The following is a 25,391-nucleotide window of genomic DNA, read 5'->3' on the forward strand; positions in this document are numbered from 1 at the left end:
GTTCTTTGTCAAATGCTTTTTCTGCATCTACTGAGAGGATATGGTTCTTGGCGGTTCTTTTATTAATGTAGTGTATCACACATTGATTTGCAGATGTTGAACCACCCTTGCAGCCAAGGAAGAAGTCCTACTTGGCCGTGGTAAAAAATCCTTTCAATGTACTGTTGGATCCTACTGACTAGTATTTTGGTGAGATTTTGGCATCCATGTTCATGGATATTGGTCTGTAATTCTCCCTTTTACTGGGGTCTTTGGTTTTGGGATCAAGGCAATGCTGGCCTCATAGAAAAAGTTTGGAAGTTTTCCTTTTATTCCTATTTTTTGAAATGGCTTCAAAAGAAAAGATATTAATTTTTCTTTAACTGTTTGGTAGAATTACCTTGGCAAGCCATCTGACCCTGGACTCTGTTAGGAGGTTTTTGATTACTGCTTTAATTTCCTTGCTAGTTATGGGTCTGTTCAGGTTTCCTATTTCTGTTTTGGTAGTTTATACATCTCTAGGAATGCATCCATTTCTTCCAAATTACCTAATTTGTTGGCATATAGTTGCTCATAATATGTTCTTATAATTGTATTTCTTCAGTGTTGGCTCTGACCTCTCCTTCTTCATCCATGATTTTATTTATTTGGGTACTTTCTCTTTTCTTTTTGATAAGTCTGGCCAGGGGCTTATCAATCTTACTCTTCGAAAGAACTGGCTCTTAGTTTTGTTGATCTTTTCTACTATTCTTTTTGTTTCTATTTCACTGATTTCTATTCTTTAATTCTCCTCTTCTTTTAGGTTTAGGCTTTATTTGCTGTTCTTTCTCCAGCTCCTTTAGATGTAAGGTTAGGCTGTGTATTTGAGACCTTTCTTTTTTTCTGAGAAAGGCTTGTATTGCTATATACTTACCTCTTAGGACCACCTTTGCTGCATCCCAAAAGTTTTGAACAGTTGTGCTTTCATTTTCATTTGTTTCCATGAGTTTTTTTAATTCTTCTTTAATTTCTTCATTGACCCATTCATTTTTTAGTAGGATGCTCTTCAGCCTCCATGTATTTGAGTTCTTTCCAAATTTCCTCTTGTGACTCAGTTCCAGTTTCAGAACATTGTGGTCTGAAAATATGTAGGGAATGATCCCAATTTGTTGGTACCAGTTGAGACCTGATTTGTGGCCCAGTATGTGATCTATTCTGGAGTATGTTTCATGTGCACTGGAGAAGAATGTGTATTCTGTTGCTTTAGGATAGAATGTTCTGTGAAGTCTATTTGGTCCAATGTGTCATTCAAAGCCCTTGTTTCCTTGTCAATCTTCAGCTTGGATGATCTTTTGACTGCAGTGAGTAGGGTGTAAAAGTCTCCTACTACTATTGTATTATTACTGATATTTTTTTAAATTTTGTTATTAATTGGCTTATATAACTGGCTGTACCATGTTAGGGACATAAATATTTACAATTCTTTATCTTCTTGTTGGATAGATCCTTTAATTATGACATAGTATCCTTCCTCACCTCTTATTACAGTCTTTGGTTTATTTATTTTTATTTTTTTTTTAAAGATTTTATTTATTTATTCATGAGAGACAGAGAGAGAGAGAGAGGCAGAGACACAGGCAGAGGGAGAAGCAGGCTCCCTGCAAGGAGCCCGATGTGGGACTCGATCCTGGGTCTCCAGGATCACACCCTGGGCTGCAGGCGGCGCCAAACCGCTGGGCCACCGGGGCTGCCCACAGTCTTTGGTTTAAAATCTAATTTGGGGATCCCTGGGTGGCGCAGCGGTTTAGCGCCTGCCTTTGGCCCGGGGCGCGATCCTGGAGACCCGGGGTCGAATCCCACATCGGGCTCCCGGTGCATGGAGCCTGCTTCTCCCTTTGCCTATGTCTCTGCCTCTAGCTCTCTCTCTCTCCCTCTCTGTAACTATCATAAATAAATAAAAATTTAAAAAAAAATAAAAATAAAAAAAATAAAATCTAATTTGTCTGATACAAGGATCATCACCCCAGCTTTTTTTGATGTCCATTAGAATGATAAACGGTTTTCCATCCCCTCACCTTAAATCTGGAGGTGTCTTTGGGTCTAAAATGAGTCTCCTGCAGACAGCATATCGATGGGTCTTACTTTTTTTATCCAATCTGATACTGTGTCTTTTGACTGGAGCATTTAGCCCATTTACATTCACAGTAATTATTGAAAATATGAATTTAGTGCCACTGTATTACATGTAAAGTCATTATTTCTGTATTGTCTCTGTTCCTTTCTGGTTTATGTTACTTTTGGGCTCTCTCTTCACTTAAAGGATCCCTTTTAATATTTCTTGTAGGGCTGGTTTGATGACAACAAATTCTTTTTAGTTTCTGTTTGTCCTAGAAGCTTTTTATCTCTGCACTAAAAGTCACTTTAGCCATACTTTGCCATAAGTTCTATTATTCTAAGAAACAAATGAACATATATCCCAAAGCCGCTCAAATAATCGACTTGATTTATGGTATAGAATAAATATACACTAGGATAGCATGTCATTCGATTTATAATACTCTTAAATATTAAATAACATTCATTATTCAAATTATAAAGTCACATTTGAAGTCAAATATAGCTTTAATAAATTTTAATAACTTTTAAAGAATAATTCTGTTAATTGAAATTTAAGTTGATTCTCCTATTAATCTCTTTGAACACTATAAAGTTTGTTTTACTCACCTCTCTAGCCACATTGCTAGTTTTCACTTCCTGTATAACTGTGCCAAAGATGATATAATCAACAACATCCTTTGGGACATTGGTCCGGTGCAACAAACCCCTGAGAGTTGAAGTCCAAAGCAAAAAAAAAAAAACAAACATTTCATACATCAAGATAGTGCCATAGATCATCAGATAAAACACTGTACTTCTTTTAAAAGGTTAGCTTTGAATTTAAAAGAGACTGTATCTTGTTTTTTTTTAAGATATTATTTATTTATTCATGAGAGAGAGAGAGAGAGAGAGAGAGAGGCAGAGACATAGGCAGAGGGAGAAGCAGACTCCATGCAGGGAGCTCAATGTGGAACTCAATCCCCGGACTCCAGGATCACACCCTGGGCCAAAGGCAGGCGCTAAACCACTGAGCCACCCAGGCGTCCCAAAAAGAGACTATATCTTTTCCTTAATTCAACAAGCATGTGACACCTTATCAAAGAAGAAATGAATGAATAATTTATAAAGTCAACATTTAGGGGCACCTGTGTGGCTCGGTCAGTTTCATGTCTGACTCTTAATTCCAGTTCAGGTCATGACCTCTGGGTTGTGAAATCAAGCCCTATAACGGGCTCTGCACTCACCGTGAAGTCTGCTTGTGATTCTTTCTCTCCTTCTGCCTCTACCCCTAGTCAAGCACATGTATGCTCTCTCTCTCAAAATAAAATCTTTTTAAAAATAAATAACATTTGATGTTCAATTGGTAATGAAAAGTTAAATAAGAAGAATCAAAAATAATTTGGACAAAGATAAAACATACATAAACACAGTAATGTTAGTAAGAATCTAAGTTTTAGGGACGCCTGGGTGGCTCAGCGGTTGAGCGTCTGCATTAGGCTCAGGGTGTGATCCCAGCATCAGGGATCGAGTCCCGCATCGGGCTCCCACCATGGAGCCTGCTTCTCCCTCTGCCTATGTCTCTGCCTCTCTCATGAGTAAATAAATAAAATCTTAGGGAAAAAAAAAAAAAAAGAACCTATTCAGTCAAAAGAGGAAAAAAGAGATATAAAATCAAAGAGTGGAGGTAATATCCCAGGTATATTAAATTTAAATTTGGAATATCAATATAAACATATGATTTAAGCTATACACACACACACACACACACACACACACACACACCTGTCTAGCTCTGGCCACGGATAGAGACTAAAAGCAGTAACATTCCAGTCTCCAGTAGGAAAGAAATGAGCCCATCTTGAACTCAGACTTGGTTTCTTTCTTTCTTAAGATTTTGTTTATTTGAGGATGCCTGGGTGGCTCAGCAGTTCAGTGTCTGCCTTCGGCCTAGGGCATGATCTTGGGAGTCCTGGGATCAAGTCCCACATCGGGCTCCCTGCATGGAGCCTGCTTCTCTCTCTGCCTGGGTCTCTGCCTCTCTGTGTGTCTTCATGAATAAAAAAATGAATAAAATCTTAAAAAAAAAAAGATTTTATTTATTTGACAGAGAAACCACAAGTAGGCAGAGCAGCAGGCAGAGGGAGAGGGATAAACAGGTTCCCCACTGAGCAGAGAGCCCAAAACAGGACTCAGTCCCAGGACCCTGGGATCATGACCTGAGCCGAAGGCAGATGCTTAACTGAATAAGCCACCCAGGTGCTCCTCAGACTTGGTTTCTAAATGCCATTGCCCATTAAAGGATTCATTCATTCATTCATTAAGATTTTATTTTTAAGTAATCTCTCCACCCAACATGGGTCTTGAACTAACAACCCCAAGATCAGGAGTTCCATCCTCTACCAACTAAGCCAGCCAGGCATCCCAAAAATCAATTTTTTAAAAAAATGACTGAAGCCAGGTCTAAGACAAGGCAAGTACAAAGTGAACCTCACTGTTATTTTTTGTCCCAAAAATAAGACAGCATTCAAAGACTAATAGGATATCAAAACCAGAAACATACATTTGTCAGAACTCATCAAACTACACACTTAAATCTGTGCATTTTATTATATGCAAATTATACCTCAGGAAATATTATACTAAAAAAATTGACATAAGAAACAACTCGGGAGTGCCTAGTTGGCTCAGTTGGTAGAGAATGTGACTCTTGATCTCTGGGTTCAGATTTTAAACTCCACACTGAGTGTTAGAATTTATTTAAAAAAAAAGAAACAACTCGAAGGAGTACCCACAGATAAAAGGTGTGACCTTCAAAAAGAACAACGATTAAGCTTAGCTGTATGTAACACAATAAATAAAATGGGGCACTTAGCTGGCTCAGTTGGTGGAGCATGCAACTCTTGATCTTGGGGCTATGAGCCCCATATTGGGTGTAGAGATTACAAAAATAAAATCTTAAAAAAAAAAACACAACAAAAATTCATAAGTCCTCATCACTTAAAAAAATAAATAAATAAAAAGAAAGAAAGAAATTTCATTGCTCCTTCTAGAAAAATACCAGCCAATAAATGTCAGGAGTAACATAATTAGGAAAAAATCACAAATTTTTAACCTCTAATGTAATAAATGGCCCAGGCAAAAATATCAATGAATGCAAAAGCCACTTAGTGAAAGATTGCTGGGGAACAGGAGATTCACATGGTGCTACTGTATCACTTTACAGATTACTTACTATTGCAAAAGAAAAAAAAAAAGTACTTTTATAATCAAAAGAACTGGCAATCTGACCACCATGACTGAGTGGTTAGATTTAGCATCATCACACATCCTGTGCCTAATGACATGACAAAATACCATGTGCTTTAAAGCATTCTTACCAAAAAAAATGTTTAACCTGAATCTAATCAAGCTTCTAGAACTAATTTCTAGTTTACAGGAAATTCAAAAGTTAAAATATCACCAAGAAGAAACATCCAGAACATGGGACTTCCTATGGGACAGGTGGCCTAGTTTTCAAAAAGTCATTGTCAGGTGGGGGCAGGGAAGACAGGGGTGGGGGAAGAAAAGATTCTAAATTCAAGAGACTAAAGAGACATATCCAGTTGTAATGTGAACTTCAACTAGGTCCTGATTTGGGGGGGGAAAACTACTGAAAGACATTGTTGGAGACAAATATGGGGGATCTGACTATGAACTGAACATTAGAAGTAACGGGATCATCATTATTATCTTAGCCACTGTAATGACATCCTGGATAGTAGAGAAGATCCTTATTCTTAGGAAATAAACACTGAAATATTTCAGGCTGAAGTTTCAAGAGGTCTGTAACTTACTGGCAAATGCTTCAAACCAATAGATACAACCAATATGGCAAAACGGTTAACAACGATTAAACCTAAATGGAAGGTACTTAAGTGTTCACTGTATTATTCTTTCAATTTTATTTTACATTTGACAGTTTTTAAAACAAAAAGTTGTGGAAAAACTTGCAAAGCATCAGTCTGGGATCATAATCAGAAAGGGTGCCAGCATCAGAAACAGAAAAACAAGCTGGCTTTAGGGAAAAGATAATTTTTAATTTTTTAATTTTTATTTATTTTTTTGAGTAGGCTCCACACTCAATATGGGGCTTGAACTCACAACCGTGAGATCAAAAGTTACATGCTCTATTAACTGAGCCAGCCAGGAGCCCTGATAATTTTTATTTTTGATATGCTGTACTTGAAGTGTCTAAGAAAAGAGGTCAAATTCAGAGATTTGGGAATCTTTCAAATTAAAAAAAAATAATAAAGTAGATGAAATTTTTAAGGAAAAGCATACATCCATATGCAATGCTATAAGAATTAAAATTTGCCAAATACTTTTAAGAAAGAAAAAGAGAAAGAGACTCAGTTTTTTAAAAAGTAGAGAAGGATCATTCAGAAGAGGGAAGGAAAATCACAAAGGCATAGTATTAAGAAATCAAAGGATCACAGGGTCAAGTACAGCTCACAGGTCAATGCTAGAGAATACAAAGAGACCAGGTCTGGGAAAAGACTCATGCATTTAGGGAACACAAAGCACCATGAAGAGAAGCTTCCAAAGTACAGTTACTGAAGAGCAGTAGGAATGGAGAAAATTATTATGAGACTAAGGAGATGGACAATAAGAAAAGATAAGTAATTGCTGCTTTCATTCACTCTCAAAGTCTCATAGGAAGAGAAGAAAAAGAACCAGATGGGCAGAAAGGTCAACTGAAAGGTTTTTTCAAACTAGAAAAGACCTGCGATTGGTTGAAGAGACAGAGGCAAGGCATCAATGAAAAATGAATGAGATAATGCTTTACATGCTATTCCTACCACAGAAACAGCCACGTATTGTATGACTCTCATCAAATTACTCATCCATCTCAATCTCATGTAAAACCCACATATAATTTTACATTCTAACTTGCTTTACATATGAATCGTCAGATCTCATTTTAAGCTTCTTTCTACATAAATATTAGTTGTCTAAAATAATCATCAAATATATATATACACATATATATATTATATACCGTGATGAGTTATAACTGGCTAGCTAGCAATAGCACTCCTTAAAGAATACTGTCACGCCAAGATATTGTCAAGGCCACAAAATAAACATTTCTGATACCTATCAGCTACCTGAATTTGTACTGCACATATGGCAAAAATGAAGTATAAATAAATCTTGAAGAGGCCAGTATTTGTTTCTCACCACATAAAAGTAAATATATCCTAGATATGGAAATTCGATTAAACATGTTGTTTCACATGTAAAAACTAGAGAAAGTGCTTTTAATGAAATAAGAACTAAAATAAAACTGCATTTACTTACGAAAGTGCTGCTCTAGCCAAATCATGTGGCATCAGGTCCTTATATCTGGGGAAAGAAAATAAACAACTGAAAACAAGCCTAGAGAACTTTAATAATAAGTGTTTTTGTTCTTTTTAAATTTTTTTTTTTAACTTTATTTATGATAGTCACACACACAGAGAGAGAGAGGCAGAGACACAGGCAGAGGGAGAAGCAGGCTCCATGCACCGGGAGCCCGACGTGGGATTCGATCCAGGGTCTCCCGGATCGCGCCCTGGGCCAAAGGCAGGCGCCAAACCGCTGCACCACCCAGGGATCCCCTGTTTTTGTTCTATTTGAAATACATAGAGATAATATCTAACACATGCTGCTGCAAATGCACTTCACTTTGCTATCTGAGGCAGTCCATCATTTCAAATGAAGCAACAGCATGACTACTATTTGTCATCCTTAACGATCTGGCAAGCCTTAACTTCTACTGAGCTGGCTACGAATCTAACAAAGATGTGTGGCCCAGTATCTTATATGACAGTAATTCATGTCAGTACTCAACATGGCATACGTTACATGCTCTTTAAAACTAAACTCTACCTTTTAAGCTCTTTTTACTTATCTTTCAAAATATATTACTTATTTTGTAATGCCCAAAGGAACATGAAGGACATATCAGGACTTTTTAAGAAACTTTTTGAAGTAATTTGAGATTTCCGACAGAACTGAATAGATAGGACAGAGCTCCTGAATACCCTCCACCTGGCTTCCCTTTATGCTCATATCTTATGGAACCAACTAGTCAACACTAAGAAATTAACACTTGGCACAAGACTATTCACTAAACTGCTAACTTTATCTGGATCTCATCAGTTTTTCTACTAATGCCCTCTCACAGGTCTGTTCCAAGACCAAATCCACGCATTTAGTTGTCATGACTCCTTTGTTTCCTCCAATCTGCGACAGTTTTCAGCCCTTCCTTGTCTTTTGTGTCCTTGACACTTGGAAGACTAGGGTCATAGGTTTGGGGGAAGAATACAACGGAGGTAAAGTGACCTTCTCATTGCTTCGTATTAGAATGTACACAACAGCAATATGACTTATTACTAGGGCTGTTATACTGATTGCTTGGTTAAAGCAGTGTCTGCCAGTTTTCTCCACTATTTTTCCCTTTCTGTACTCAATTTAAGTATGGAACTGAGTCACTAGTCCTGCCATCACTCAAAGGGAGGTGGATTAAGCTCCACTTCCTAGTGGAAGGAATAACAACCATTTGTGGACATATGGTAAAAACATCACAGTAGTTAAATATTTTGGGGGGAGAGAGTTTGAAGCTATGCAGATATCTTATTTCTCAACATTTCTCACTAATTTTAGCATTCATTCGTAGCAACTGCTTGCCCCAATTACTACTGTGGTGTTCTAATGCTGATTTTCCTCATTGTTTCTACATGTATTAGCTGAAATCCTTTAGTAAAGATGATGTGTCCCTTCTCTCATTTATGTATTTATTCAATCATTTATTTATATCAGATTGAACTCATACAAATATTTATTCTTTGGGTTATGATGTAACACTCTATTTTATTGGAAGCTACTTCAGGTTGGCCGCATGTCCTTTTACCATGCCCATTTTTTTTAAGCACTTCTTCACTTCCAGGCACTACAACACGCTCCAGCCTCACCTTGTATTTTCTCCAGCTCAGTCTAGGTTCTAGGAAACCCTAGTTCCTAATATTGAAGAAAGTATTTAGAAACCAAGACCTAGGGCACCTCGGTGGCTCAGTTGGTTAGGCATCTGCCCTCAGCTCAGGTCATGACCCCAGTATTCTGGGATTGAGTTCCACATGGGGCTCCCTGCTCAGCAGGGAGTATTTTTCCCTCTTCCTCTGTTCCTTCCCCCTACTCCTATGGTCTCTCTCAAAACAAATAAATAAAATCTTAAAACAAAACAAAACCCAAGATCTGGATGTAAACTCTTTAGTTTATTTAAATGTTAAAAATAGGGATCCCTGGGTGGCTCAGTGGTTTGGCGCCTGCCTTTGGCCCAGGGCGCGATCCTGGAGACCCAGGATCGAATCCCACGTCGGGCTTCCGGTGCATGGAGCCTGCTTCTCCCTCTGCCTGTGTCTCTGCCTCTCTCTCCCTCTCTCTCTGTGACTATCATAAATAAATAAAAATTTAAAAAAATTATTAATTATAAAAAAAATGTTAAAAATAAATTCCCTTTAAGTCAAAGAGTTAACCATTGGATTGAACAAGAAAGTTCTTTCTTCAAGTTCTGAAAATCAAAACCTAAAAATCCAAAAATGTTTTTATTTTCACTCTGAATCACAGAAAAATGATCATTTTCCAAATCTTTTATAAGGTAAAATCAGTATCCTCAAATTTAGGAAAGAATATTCTGGAGAAACATTGTACGTCAATTTTAAAATGTCCAAACAATAAATTATTTATCACTTTATAATCTTAATTCTCGGGACACCTGGGTGACTCAGCAGTTGAGCGTCTGCCTTCAGCTCAGGGGGTGATCCCGGGATCTGGGGATAGAGTCCCGCAATGGGCTCCCTGCAAGTAGCCTGCTTCTCTCTCTGCCTATGTCTCTGTCTCTGCCTCTCTTGAATAAATAAATAAAATCTTAAAAAAAAAAATCTTAATTTTCACGTTCCTACACCCCCTTTACCAAGATGACTAAAAGACTTCGAAATTCCACTGCTGGCATCTATTCCTAGGAGTGCTTCCCAAATGCCCTTCCCCTCTGAGAACCTGGTCTTTCAAACAGCACTCGAGTTAAAAGCAACCTTCCTGAAAATTAAGCAGGAAAAGATCTTTTTCCACTAGAAAATCATCAATTATAGAGTAGCTATTTGTCATCTCAATCATAATATCACTTACGTGACTCAATTATTTGTCCTCTTCATAGATTCTTCCCTCTATATTATTTTTTGTCACCTTTGTTCTTTATATAAATATTACCTTAAATTTTTTCTTTCTTCCGTATTAACTTTAATTCCTTACATCCTTCGTCAGTTAAGATCCTGAATAGAGGGGCACCTGGGTGGCTCAGCGGTTGAGCATCTGCCTCTGGCTCAGGACATGATCCCAGGTTCGGGATCAAGTTCCACAACAGGCTCCCTATGAGGAGCCTGCTTTTCCCTCTATGTCTGTCTGTCTGTCTGTCTCTCTCTCTGTATCTCACGAATAAATAAAATCTTAAAAAAAAAAAAAATCCTGAATAGAACTAAAAACTAAAGAACTAAAACACAACCATGAACAACAAAGGGACCAAACCTCACACCAATGTGCTGAATATCTCAAATCAAACTTCATGCAAACATTAATTACCAAAGAAACTGTTTAATTATAAGTAAATGAGGGGATCCCTGGGTGGCTCAGTGGTTTGGCGCCTGCCTTTGGCCCAGGGTACGATCCTGCAGTCCCGGGATCGAGTCCTGTGTTGGGCTCCCTGCATGGAGCCTGCTTCTCCCTCTGCCTGTGTCTCTGCCTCTCTATGTCTATCATGAATAAATAAATAAAACCTTAAAAAAATAATTATAATGATAAGTAAATGAGATAGTTAAGTGTGTTCACATTTCTCAATAGCTGGTAAAACACTTGGAAACAAACATCCACGTAGTATAACAGCTCTTACAAAAAAAGAAGAAAGCCTAGAACTTTCTATTCTTGATGAAAATTTTCCTATCCTGTTGCTGCTGAGTACAAGGAGGATCCCCTGTCCTCACCTTCTTGCCACTAAAGCTTCAGATTTTTACTCTTACTGCTTTTATCAGTACACCAAAGATCATAGACAGAAAATGGGTTACTATACTAAAAGGGTGAATGAAGAAACTTTACCACCACTTAGAGTATTACTTCTGTAAGAAAATACTCTCTAGATTCTAAACCATGTTTAAAAGAGAAGGTTTACTGTTTGTGTGTGTACATGTATATGTACGTATGTATCGTCCACAAACAATGGCATTATATACTGCTCTGTACCTTGCTCTTTACACTTAACTTACTTTTAGGATCTTTCTATATTAGTACATAATGATAGGCCCTACTATTTTTAGCAGATGCCTAACATTCCCCAATGCATTTTTAAGTTAGCTCTTTCAAAATAGGGATATCAAAACAATCTACACAGACTAGAACTAATGTTTCATTTAGTTTGAAACTAGTTACCAAAGTCCATTATCAGCTTTTGGACAGACTGGGCCTCACTTGGGGAGAGAAAAGGAGAAGTAGAGTCTACAGAGAAGAGCAGTTTGGTTCTGGGAAATTTTTGTACTCATCAAGGATCATTCTGGTTCCATTTAGTTGGGGCTGTGTTATGCTGGGATTTGGACCAGACTGTCAAATGCAATTCTGATCATTTCCAGGAAGCCAAAGCAGTGAATTAAAGGCCCTTATAAAAATACCTGTGGATCCATAGCCTCAGTATTCAAACTTGTGAAGAAGCACAGAAACAATGTACTTATCTCCACACAAGGAAAGTATACCCCGGTTACAACCAAGGTATCTGGACCCACACTAGGTTTTCAAAATAGGGTTGGTTCAATTTAAAACTACACTAGGCCTGTTCATGATAAAGGATAAAAAACAAATTTTGCCATATTATTTTACTACTGGCTTGATTTATTCTGTATTAACGTCATAAAAATGCTATCCATACGTTAGTCCACTAACAATACTATTACCTACTAGGTTACATTTACAATGACCAGTTTTGAAAATATCTTTTTTTTTTTTTTGAAAATATCTTAAAAGAAGAAATAAATAAAAAGTATATGGGATGATGAATGTGTTAATCCAACTGTAGTAATTATTTCACAATGTATACATATATGTACAACTTCTATTTGCCAATCATACCTGAATAAAGCTAGGAAAAAGAAAAAGAAGAAAAGAATACAATCATTTCATACTTACGAAGTGCCTGACTGCAAAAACGGAATGCGAACACCATCCACTACCACAATATTCCTTATGTTGGGTTTGGCTAAGGTTTTCTTTGATTTGGTCTGTGCAGCTTTAAGATAAAGTTCAAAGAACTGTTAATTCAAATATATGAAGTCAGATGACTTTCTACATTTTACCCTATTCAACACCTAGTTGCATTTGCCATTTACCAAATCACTTCAATAAACAAAATGCTAAAAAATGGACTAAGCATTTACAAGTTTCCATATGATATTTAAGGTAAATACAGAGATTATACCTAATGATGAGGGTATTCATGCCATTAAGAAAATGGTTTCTTTTTCTCAAATGTTTTGACAATCTATCACACTGAAAACAACCAATGTGATACATGTCCCTAGCAGATGAAGTCCCAGGGTGCCTGACTGATCTCTGGGTTGTAAATTCAAGGCCCACATTGGATATAGAGATTACTTAAAAAAATGAAAATCCTAAAAAAAATAAAGAAATCCCAATAACTGACATCTGCTCTTCACAAACCTTAGTACTCTTGCTTTTTTATGTAGAAACTAAGGCCATTTGGTGATTACTGCCATTCTGCGAAAACCTAGAATGCTTCCTGATTCTGTTTGACTTAATTTGTCTACTTTCTAACATCAAAAGAACAACCTTTGTGCCAGTATAGGACTGGCACAAAAATAGACTCAGATCAATGGGACAGAATAGAGAGCCCAGAAATAAACCCACACTTATATGCTCAATTTATCTATGACAGAAGAAGCAAGAATACACAATGGGGAAAAAACAGTCTCTTCATCAAATTTTGCTAAGAAAACTAGACAGTTAAATGTAAAAGAATGAAACTGGATCACTTTCTTACAGCACACACAAAAATAAAATCAAAATGGGTTAAAGACCTAAATGTGAGACCTGAAACCATGAAGCTCCTAGAAGACAGCACAGGCGATAATTTCTCTGACATTGGCTATACCAGCATCTTTCTAGATATGTCTCCTGAGGCAATGGAAACAAAACCAAAAATAAACTAATGGGACTATATAAAAATAAAAAGGGTTTACACAGCTAAGGAAACCATCAGCAAAAGACAAGGCAGGGGCCCCTGGTTGGCTCAGTGTCTGACTCTTGGTCATGAGGGTCTTGATCTCAGAGTTGTGAGATCAAGCCCATTGTTAGGCTCCAGGCTCAGTGGGGAATATGCTTGAGATTCTCTTTCCCTCTCCCTTCATTCCTCCCCACAACTTGCACACACGTTCTCTCTCTCTAAAAAAAAAAAAAAAAGCAAAATCTGTAAAGAACTTCTACAACTTAACACCAAAAAAATCCAAATCTGAATAAAAATGGGGAGAGAACTTGAATAGACATTTTTCCAAAAAAGATATACAAACAGCAACAGACACATGAAAAGATGCATAACACCACTAATCAACAGGCAAATGCAAATCAAAACTATACCAGTCAGAATGGCAAATAAAAAAGGTAAGATATAACAAGTGTTGACCAGGACATGGAAAAAAAGGAACCTTCATGTACTGTTGATGGAAATGCAAATTGGTGCAGCCACTTAGAAGACAATATGAAGGTTCTTCAAAAAATTAAAAATAGAAATACCATATGATCTAGTAATTCCACTACTGGATATTTACCCAAAGCATATGAAAACACTAATTTAAATTGATATATGCACCTCTGTGTTTATTGCATTACTTACAAGCCCATAAACAAATGAATAGAGAAGGTGTACACACACACACACACACACACACACACACACAATGGAGTTAAAAAAAAAAAAAAAAAAGAATGGGGCACATAGGTGCCTCCATCGGTTAAGCATCTGCCTTCAGCTCAGGTCATGATCCAGGGTCCTGGGATCCAGTGCTACATCAGGCTCCCTCCTCCTTGGGGAGTCTGCTTCTCCCTTTCCCTCTGCCTGCCACTATCTGTGTTTGTGCTCACTCTCTCTGTCAAATAAATAAATAAAATCTTAAAAACAAACAAAAAAGAATGAGATCTTGGCATCTGCAACAACATGGATGAACTTAGAGTACATAATGCTAAGTGAAATAAGTCAGAGAAAGATAAAAGCGTGATTTCACTCATGTGAAATTTAAGAAACAAAACAAATGAACAAAGAAAAGAAAAGACAAACAAAAAGAAGCCAGACTCTTAAATACAGAGAACATACTGGTGGTTGCCAAAGGAGGGGTAGGTAGGGCGGGGAATGGGTGAAATAGGTGAAGGGGATTAAATGTGCACTTATCTTGATGAGCACTCAGTAATGTATAGAACTGTTGAATCATTACATTGTACACCTAAAACTAATATAACATTGTGTGTTAATTATACTTCAATAAAAAAAGCAATCTTGGGACACCTGGGTGGCTCAGTGGTTGAGCATCTGCCTTGGCTCAGGGCATGATCACAGGTGGGATCGAATCCCTATGCTTCGCCCTCTGCCTATGTCTCTGCCTCTCTCTCTCTGGGTCTCTCATGATTTAAAAAATAATAATAAATAATAATAATAATAATAAAATAAAAAATTAGAGAAAGATTGCTTTTTAAAAAAAAAGATTTTATTTATTTATTCATGAGAGATCCAGAGAGAGAGAGAGAGAGAGAGGCAGAGACATAGGCAGAGGGTGAAGTAGGCTTCCTGCAAGGAGCCCGACGTGGGACTCGATCCCAGGACTCCAGGATCATGCCCTGGGCCAAAGACAGGTGCTAAACCGCTGAGCCACCCAGCAATCCCTCTAATTTTTTAAATTGAAAAATAAAACATGAATATATGGTTATGACAATAAAAAAAAAACTAAAACATGGAGAGTAAAACCTTAAATTTCCTCTTGATGGCCTCTCCTGCCATATTATTTCCTTTGGGTTAGATACTGTTAATTTGGTGTATATACTTTCAAACTTTTTTTCTTTTAATGCACATGTGCATATCCTTATGTGTTATGTATACTTTTTTGACCTAACCACACCTACTAATATCATAAAGAACTATTTATTATAAACATCCACAATCAACTTGAAGGAAATAATAGTCAAAGGTAGGAGACATATATAATAGGATACAAAGATTTCCCTGGCAGCTGTAACGGAGATGTGCTGGTGAAGGACATAAAAGTACAGGGAGATAAGCAAGGGGACTTTTAGCATGTGGTGCTAAAAGCCAGGATAAAGGCAGCATCAATGTGTGAATGGAAAGGAAGGGACCAATACAAGGGATTTTAAAAAGGAAGACTAGGTATCCTGGTGACCAATTAAGATATGGAAAGAAAAGAAAACAGTATTATAACAGAAGCTTAGAGATTAAGAAAACCCAGCCATTCTATAAAGAGTAAGAACTAGTTTGGGAAGAAAGATGATTCCACTTTTAAACATCCTAACTTTGAAGCGATGGAGAGATACTCAGGAGGGTATGTCCATTGGACAGGTAAAGCTCTGAAGAGAAGTAGAATACGGACAGGAGAGCCAGAAAATATTTGCGGTTTAGAATAAAGAAGAAAAACAGAGTTTATAGTGCCTGCTCATCCTTTACCCCTTTAGAGGGAGCTGCCCTGCTTGGAGTCCTTGACAAAGAGGCAGTCACAGATACCGTGTCCCCTAAACTCACAGTCAAAGCTGATTAGACTCCAAGTGGATACTAGACCACCAAAAGTCAATACATAGAGCGGTCAACCAGTGACCCATGTCACCTACATATTAGTGATAAGCTATGCTAGTCAGATTCTCTTAGCAATCTATGCAAAGAAGCATGAAGAGAAACACTAATTAGTTGAAGCTGAAAGGATATCATGAGGAAAAACCAGGGTACTGGCAAACTGAGGTCACCTATAAGCCATTTATAGGGCAGCAAAAACCTTGAGCGAGCAAAGAAGCCAGAAGGAAGAGTGAAGAAGGATATAAAGCAGGAAAGCAACATACCATCTGGCCAGGAGAAAGACAAAAGCAGCTGGCCCCTAGAGCTGCCTGGTTCCTAACGCCTCCCCCAGCTGTAGTACACTCAAGGCCTCTTATTCTTCACTTGAGTGAGTCCATTACTCACAACTAAAGACACCTGGCTTTGTGATCTCCCTCCATTCAGAGCACAGACAGATGTGGGACAGAAAGTAAACTTGAGAGGCAGAAGGAGAATCAGGAGAGAATAGTGCATGACAGCAAAAGTCAGAGAGTATCAAAGGAGCACAAGATGGTCAAATGTTTCAATACTCAAGGAGAATGAGGACTGGAAAAAGGTCACTGAATTAGAAGATTTGCAGATTACTTGTGACTGACCTTGGAGAGAATAAAGCAGTAAAGGGAAGTCAGATGACATGCCATCATGTCATTCCAAGTACCTCATGTTCCTTTTATACACTTAGAAATAAAATTCAAATTCCTGACTCTACTAATGAGTTCCCTGCTTTACTAGTTCCATCTTAACTATCCCAAAGAAATCCCCCCCTCCTCGACATGTAAAAAAGATGAGAAAGCCCCCAGTCCCTCACATTGCTCATTTGCTCATTTCAATCTCTCTGCCTTTATACATGTACCCTCCCATGTGAGTGGCCTCTTCATCAGACACTTTTCCAGTCCATCCAAAGACTGAAAACATCAATAAATTCAGTATTCCTCTATTCTAAATCCTTCATCCCAAGAGTTTTGTCAAGCAGGGACATTTCACATGAGCTTCAAGAGGATTATGTTATAAAATTACTGCAACATAAAACCTGTTCAGCATATGCCTACTCCCTCCCCACAAATCAGTTGGTCACATTCCTTTGTCTTATCATGTGCCTTCTGGCACACGATCTTCATTAGTGCTAAAACAAATCACTGTTAGACACCAGGGATATAAAAAGGCTCCAGTCTCACAAGGACTGGCAATTTAGTTGAGGTGATCGAAACACAAAAACAGTTAAAGAATGGTATAAAGAAAAATACTCCAAATGCTCTCCCTCTGTTGGTATTCATTTTGACCTTCTCCCAGTTGTCAAGAATCACATCCATTTTCCCAGTTGTCAAGAATCACATCCATTTGTGTGACTGCAACGCAAAGGCATGGGGGGCAAACACTTGAATTGGGAAAAGGTAAATGAGACAGAAAGGAATTATTCTTCACGAGACTAAGACAAATCCATTATGCTAGCTAGAATTTAGAGGCCAGAAAAATCTCTTACATGACAGCATGAAACTTTGCTAGGTGGGATGAGCCAATAGATTTCTGACCATATACTGTATGTAAAATATAGAAATATCATCTTATATTGAGTTTATTTTTCAAAGTGCTTTGAGATATCTTCCTATTTGAGGCTAACAAGACTAGAATTATTATTCTTTTTTAGACAAAGAAAGCACAGGGAAGTAAAGTGACAGTTCAAGGCCACAGTGCCCAGAAAGAGACAGAATTGGAACAGAGGTCTTCTGAAACCTGGTAAAGGGCTTTTTTATCAAGCTACTATCCAAGTAGAAATACCATAATAAATCCAAAATCGTAAGTCATAGGTCAAAAGAGGACTCAGGCAAAGAGAATAATGGCATGAACATGTCAAAGTGTTTTCAGCTCTGGCCAGTGAAGATATGTACCCATAGCAGGTTTATATACTTACAATGGGGAAACCACCTACAAGATACATATCTACACTGCATTTGCCAAGGGTCCATACGATCGTATAAAATCAACACATTTCCCTACTTTTTCATTTCATATTGACTTAACAACATTTTTTAATTAACTAGTTCCCCAGTCACCCACATTTCAGGAGTGGGTTCTCTTGTAGATATCATTAACGGAGAAGCCTATCACTAATTGTAAATTTAAAAATTTAACTTTGCCTCAAGAATGTCTGTATGGTAATTATCTCCAGGACTAACAGATGAATAAGCTGATTGGCAAGGTTCATGGAACTGCCATGAATCCAGCAGCAGCCTCCTGTCAACCCTGCACCGTGCAACATCATTACTAGTAAGCCCTATATTGTTTTAGTTTGAAGGCAATTGTGATGTTCCTGTTGCTCATAACAAAGGGAGAATCTGCATATTAGTCTTGGTTTTTATTCAGAATTCACAGTTCCAGAATCTAACATTTAAGCCAGAAACGTTTGTTTTATAAATTATTGTACCTGGGGCAGCTCGTAGCTGGGAGGAACAGCTCAGAGGTCTTACAGCTAGAAGATAAAACGAATTGTTTACAAAAGGCAGTACAACTCAATGCCCTGTGTAAGAAGCTTATAAATGCAAGTCTCATCTTCAAAAAGAAAGAAGAAATTAAACTTACAAAATCGGAGGGCCCATTTTGATGCATTAGGAAGATTTTTAAATGTGTAAGTCAAGATGGAAGTCATTCTGAAATCTGAAAAGAGAACAAAAACATATCCTGGGTTATTTGAACAATTTGTCGCTTATAGTCCATGATTTCTGATAATCTTATCCATGATGTCTATAAAGTACTATAAAATTTAAGGTATTACCAACTATCCTTCCTCTAATGATATTCTTATAGCTACACTGACATGGCTTTCATAACGTGCAACCACTATTTTAAACATTATTATTACACTCTTTGTAAGAGATGAGAAAACTGAGGCATACAGATTTGCCCAAAGATCCACAGCTAGTAAGAGGCAGAGCTGGGATGGGAAGCCAAGCAGTCCAGCTCCAAATTTATGTTCTTCTCTACAGCCAAAGGAGTAGAGAGGTTGCTGGACATGACCACGAGGCCACCAATGTTAATTTGCAGACTTTGAAGGCTGTATTGTGATTAGGAAGAATGCCTTGTGCAGTGTTCACAAGTGAGGGAAGGTACATTCAAGTGTTCAGAGGTGGTATAGCGTCATGTTAGCAGCTTACTTCCAAATGCTATTAGAAAAAAGTTTATGTATTGCACTTGCTCTTTTTTTTTTTTGCACTTGCTACTTAATAGGCTTGCTTTCGTTTCAAAATAATAAAAAAATATATATCAAAACCCTACATATTAAAAATATTTAAAATATACTAATTGTTCCTCTAAATTCTTAAAAAATTAATTCCTACAAATCAGCAAGAAAAAAATGGGCAAAGAACATAAACATACTGTTCATAGAAACAGAAATAATGGATGGCTTTTAGGTATGTGAAAAGAAGTGCAATTTCATTCTCAAAAGAAATGCAAATTGAAACCACACAGAGATACAATATTTGACCTGGGCAAATGGAAAGTTTGATATACTCTGTATATTACGAGTATGTACAAACAGGCACCCTCTATAACACTGCTGAGAGGCCAAGCTGGGGCAATCCCTAGAGAGGGCAATTGGGCAATTAACTGTCAAAACTACATCAAACTTTTTATACATTTCCACTTCTAGGATGTTACTAATACACCTGGGACATAACTCACGTCACCACTGTTTGTAACAGCAAAATATCAAAAGAACCAAAAATAGCGAACTGGTTAAGTAAAGCACACTACAACCACTCCATGAAATATTATGCAGCTATGAAAGATAAGGAAATGGTTATGTACCAATATGGAATCAATGTTAACCTGTATTAAGTGAAAAAAGCAAGATGTAAAATAGTGTACAGCTACTATCATTCATGTCAAAAAGAGAAAAAAATAATACATATATTTCCTTGTATCTGTATAAAATATCCCTGAAAGTAGAAATAAGACATTAAAAAGGAAGGAAGGAAACTAAGCAACTAGAGGACAGGATGTAAGGAAGACTTGTCACTGTCCCGTTTTTTATAATTTCTGAATTTTGAAACACATTTTAACTTAAAAAACAAAAAAAAGAGTAAGCTGATGAGATTTGCTTATGAAGGCTGTGGTACACAGCCTCCACAACGGTTGCCAATAACCTCCACCTTTTGGTATTCATATCCTTGTATAGTCGCCCCACACACACTGTACCACAGTTGGTTCATGTCAGAAGTGATGTATGTCACTTCTGAGATTAAGCTATAAGGAATACTGTAGTTTTGCTTTTGTTCTTCCTCTCCAATCACTCACTCTGGCAGAAGCCAATTGGCACATCTTGAACCTTATGAAGAGATTCACGTGGTGAGGAACTACCCTCTCCTGCCAACAGTCATGTGAACTTGAAGTGGATCCTCAAGTACAGGTAAGCTCTCAAATGACGACTGCCCTGGCCAATATTCTGACTGCACCCTTGTGAGATATTAAGTCAGAACAATCCAGCTAAGTTACCCCCAGAAGCTGCATAATAAATTTTTATTGTTTTAATCTGCTAAATTTTGGGGTAATGTCACACAAATATGATAGATGATATAAAAGCCTTGTTTAATTTCTCTTGGGTCATAGGATGTCCTATGACTTCAAAGAAGAAAAAGAATCACATTTTTCCAAATATGTGGATTGAAAAGAGATGAAGGAGTCCCAACTCGAGGCTTACTACTAGCCTAGGGATATTCAAAAGACTCTAGACTCTAGCCAGGAAGACACAAACTGACCAAAGAGATGAGCAACACTGTTTCCAGAAGCTACATATGAGGCCACATGAGTCTTGGATACAAATTCCCTTAAGTAGGGGCCCCTGGGTGGCTCCTTTAGTTAAGGCTACAACTCTTGGTTTCAGCTCAGATCATGATCTTGGGGTCCTAGGATTGAGTCCCACATTAGGCTCTGTGTTCAGCAGTGAGTCTGCTAAAGATTCTCTCTCCCTCTGCCTCTGTCCCTCCCCTCACTCTCTCTAAAAAATAAATCTTTAAAAAAAAAAATCCCCTAAGTAAAGTTCACCTTAAAATAAACATCATGAAAATAGTCAAAATTTCGATAAAGAAAAAGAGATGGGTGTGAGGGACCTTGCTTCAATAGATACCAAAGCTTTCTATAAAAACAGTAGGAATTGGGATGCCTGGGTGGCTCAGCGGTTAAGCGTCTACCTTTGGCTCCGGGCATGATCCTGGAGTCCCAGGATCTAGTCCCACATCAGGCTCCCTGCATGGAGCCTGCTTCTCCCTCTGCCTATGTCTCTACCTCTCTCTCTCTCTCTCTCTCATGAATAAATAAAATCTTTTTTTTTTTTTAATTTATTTATGATAGTCACAGAGAGAGGGGGGGGGGGGCAGAGACACAGGCAGAGGGAGAAGCAGGCTCCATGCACCGGGAGCCCGACGTGGGATTCGATCCCGGGTCTCCAGGATCGGGCCCTGGGCCAAAGGCAGGCGCCAAACCGCTGGGCCACCCAGGGATCCCCAATAAATATAATCTTAAAAAAAAAAAAAAAAACACAGTAGGAATTAAGCAGTGCAATTCTGGCATAGGAATAAATGAAATTAGCCAACAGAACAGGATGTAGCAAGTTCTGAAGCATACTTAAGTGCAAGAGAATTAAGTATGTAACAAGGATAAACTTCAGGGGTGCCTAAGTGACTCAAACCTTGAGCCTCCAATCTCAATGTCAGCTCAGGTCTCATGGTGGTGAGATCAAGCTCTGTGTCAGGCTCCACCCTGGGTGTGGAGCCTACTTAAGATTCTCTCTCCTGGGGTGCCTAGGTGGTACAGTCTATCAAGCATCTGACTCCTGGTTTCAGCTTCAGTCGTGATCTCAAGGGTTCTGAGATGGAGCCAAATAGGCTCCATCCTCAGCATGGAGTCTGCTTGGGACTCTCCCTCCGCTCCTCCTGCTTTCCTTATCTCTCTAAAATAAATACATCTTTAAAAAAAAAAAAAAAAAAGGGATCCCTGGGTGGCGCAGCGGTTTGGCGCCTGCCTTTGGCCCAGGGCGCGATCCTGGAGACCCGGGATCGAATCCCACGTCGGGCTCCCGGTGCATGGAGCCTGCTTCTCCCTCTGCCTGTGTCTCTGCGCCTCTCTCTCTCTGTGACTATCATAAATAAATAAAAATTAAAAAAAAAAAAAAGATTCTCCAAAAAAAGATAACATTTCAAATAAGTGGGGAAAAGATGAATTATTCTATGAATTTGTTGGTGAAATGGCTAATCTGGAAAAAACTTTAGGTCCATAACTCACACATGTACAAATCAATTTCAGATATGATTAATGTAATTATACATATATATTTTAACTATAAAAGCACTAGAAAAAAGTATCAGAATATTTTCATATTCTTATATGGGGAAAGGTTTCCAACATATGGCACAAAACCCAGAGGTCATAAAGGAAAAGAGTAACTAGTGGATCTAATTAGATAAACACACAAAATATCTACACAGCAAAAGATATTAAAATAAAGTTACAAGGCAAACAACAGATTCAGAGAAAATATTTGTAAAACATAAAACAAAGGGTTACTATCCATAACCCATAAAGAACTGTTACAAATAAAAGAGAAACGATCTATAATGGAATCTGGTTTTCACCCAAATATCCATTTCATTTCATTATGAAGTTGCCATAAATAGTTTACATGGCATTGAATCCAGCCCAACTCTTGGGTTCAAACCATTCAGAATAATTTCATTCTCTTTGCCAAGATCATTCAGGTAATCAAGACCTAAAACAATTGTGCATGGTACCAACTTGTTTTAGGGATAATAATCTAGTCACTCTGACATTCCAGTTTTCTGCTCGGAATTCTGTAACACAAATCTTTCCTTCTGAGGCTTGGAGCAGCTACCGAAGTTTGCAAACAGGAAAAATGCTAGTCTAAGCATAGAGCTGATCTCAAAAGAGGACAGAGCCAAGAATTTCAGAAAAGTAAACTAGAGCTGTAATTGAATCATATCTGAAACCCACCCTCCCTTTGTGCTTTACAGTTGTTAGACAATACATCCCCTTTAATAAGCCAATTTCAGTTGAATTTTGTTATCTGAGACTAAAGTCTCCTTACTGATACATAATTAGAAAAAAAGCAAATGAGCAATTCACAGAAATAAAAATGTCAAACAAAATTTTAAATGTTCAACCTCACTAACAACAGAAACATTTTTAAAAATTAAAACAAGGTATCATTGTGGGGTTGTAAAATAGGCAAAAATTAAAAATATGGTTAATACATAATTCTAGGAAAAATGGATTTAGGCACTTCCATATACAGTTGATAAAAGTACAAGGTGGAAGGCAATTTTTAGTTATCTAACAAAATTTAAATTGTGAGCTTCTGATCCCAATAATTCCTCTAATTGGTCTTTAACCAATAGAAGTACCCAAGATGTGTATGTAGCATACATAGATCTCTGGCCTATAGAAATATTTAAGATGTTCACGTAGCACTGCTTACATTAGTGAAACTCTGGAACTAATCTAAATGCACATGAGGAAATGGCTAAATAAATTATACTACAAACATATCATGAAGCACTACAGTAGTTTAGAATGAAAAATAAAATATAATATACGTGTGTATACTAACACAGAAAAACATCCACAATATGTATTTAAGGAAAATGTAAACTGCAGAACAATATGTATAGTAAGACACAAGTCTATGGAAGAATAAAGAGGAGCTTTCATTTTATATTCTATCTTCTCAAATTTTGTTACAATGAGCATTTTCTTTTTTCTTTTTTAATGAACTAGATTTTTAAAATTTATTTATTCATGATAGACAGAGAGAGAGAGGCAGGAGACACAGGCAGAGGGAGAAGCAGGCTCCATGCAGGGAGCCGGACGCGGGACTCGATCCCAGGACTCCAGGATCGCACCCTGGGCCAAAGGCAGGCGCTAAACCGCTGAGCCACCCAGGGATCCCCACAATGAGCATTTCCATTTTTATGTACAGTATAATTCTAGTTGTACTTAAATCTACATATATTCTTATATAAATATATAAAATATGCAAATGCATTAAAAATGTCCAAAAAATACACAAAGTGTGTTTTTTGTTTTTGGTTTTTTTTTAAAGCAAAATGCTAATAGTATTCATCTCTGGGTGGTAGACTTACAGATATATTTATTTTCTCTGTAGTTTCTGAAAAATTGCATTAATTCAATAATTAATTAAAAATAATTATTGGTCTCTTCAAAAGAGAGACCAAGCAAACTACTCTATGGGAGGACTGACCTTTATGGTCATTTGCTCTAAGCTTTAGGAAATAGATATTTTTACTCAAGGATTTGGGAAGCATGGGCACTCGAGCAGAGCACGCTGGAGCAGGGTGTGTGGAGCTATGGAAGGTTGCATGAAGTTGCTAGCATCTGAACGAAAGGAAAAGGAAGAAGGCGCTAGCCAAGTAATGAAAACAAAATGGATGGGCAGCCCAGGTGGCTCAGCGGTTTAGTGCCTGCCTTCAGCCCAGGGCGTGATCCAGGAGACCCGGGACTGAGTCCCACCTTAGGCTCCCTGCCTGGATGGAGCCTGCTTCTCCCTCTGCCTGTGTGTCTCTCTCTCTGTGTCTCTCTCATGAATTAATAAATAAAATCTTAAAACAAAATGGAGGAGTTTAACAGCTCACTGTTACACTATCATTAAGACACAATGTAAGGGAGATTCCTAGGTGGCTCAGCGGTTTGGTGCCTGCCTTCAGCCCAGGGTGCGATCCTGGAGTCCTGGGATCGAGTCCCGCGTCCGGCTCCCTGCATGGAGCCTGCTTCTCCCTCCTCCTGTGTCCCTGCATGGAGCCTGCTTCTCCCTCCTCCTGTGTCTCTGCCTCTCTCTCTCTCTCTATCATAAATAAATAAATAAACAAATCTTTAAAAAAAAAAAAAGACACAATGTAATGGAAGGGCACTGACTGAACCAGACTAAACCCAAATCCTGGCTCTATCCTCGTGTTATATAACCTTAAGCAAGGTACTTAATCTTTCTGTCTTGAGAGTTAAGACACAGATAATTCATCTGGAATTATAGATAATTCCAGTACCTAACTCAGGGTTGGTGCGAGGAATAACGGACACAAAGCACTTAGAACAGTGCCAACATAGTGAGGATCATACATGTTTGCTATTCATATTAGTGGGTGTACCTAGTTCCCCTCTATGGAAGCCACAGTAAGAAGCATAACCTTTACATTTCTGCCCTGATGGAGCTTGATGATTTCGAGAGTACAAGGAACAAAAAAGTCAAGAGCCAAAAAGAGGATGGCCTTTAGCCGCAGAAACGAGTTTCTAACACGTTTGCATATGAACGTTACTTCATTTGGAATCAATCGCATTATTCCAAGGACTCGAACCCATCTTTCCAACGCAAAAAACA

At 37.9% G+C, this 25,391-nt stretch overlaps 1 protein-coding gene across 5 annotated transcripts in view; it reads right to left on the reverse strand.

The window, feature by feature from the left end:
• The window catches only part of HADHB (hydroxyacyl-CoA dehydrogenase trifunctional multienzyme complex subunit beta), a 43,263-nt gene that overhangs the window by 17,049 nt on the left and 823 nt on the right, over positions 1-25,391 (reverse strand). For 3 of the 5 annotated variants that reach the window (XM_077843853.1, XM_077843855.1, XM_077843854.1), the window contains exons 2-5: positions 18,569-18,643; positions 12,298-12,397; positions 7,396-7,440; positions 2,683-2,782 (exon numbers count right to left, since the gene is read on the reverse strand). In XM_077843853.1, the coding sequence (XP_077699979.1) occupies positions 2,683-2,782; positions 7,396-7,440; positions 12,298-12,397; positions 18,569-18,635 (312 nt within the window). In that variant the 5' untranslated portion in view covers positions 18,636-18,643. Of the gene's footprint in view, positions 1-2,682; positions 2,783-7,395; positions 7,441-12,297; positions 12,398-18,413; positions 18,459-18,568; positions 18,644-25,391 lie in introns of all 5 variants that reach the window. The other 2 variants (XM_077843851.1, XM_077843852.1) reach the window with 1 other exon arrangement.

Source organism: Canis aureus, chromosome 12 (assembly GCF_053574225.1).
Source record: "Canis aureus isolate CA01 chromosome 12, VMU_Caureus_v.1.0, whole genome shotgun sequence".
NCBI lineage: Eukaryota > Metazoa > Chordata > Mammalia > Carnivora > Canidae > Canis > Canis aureus.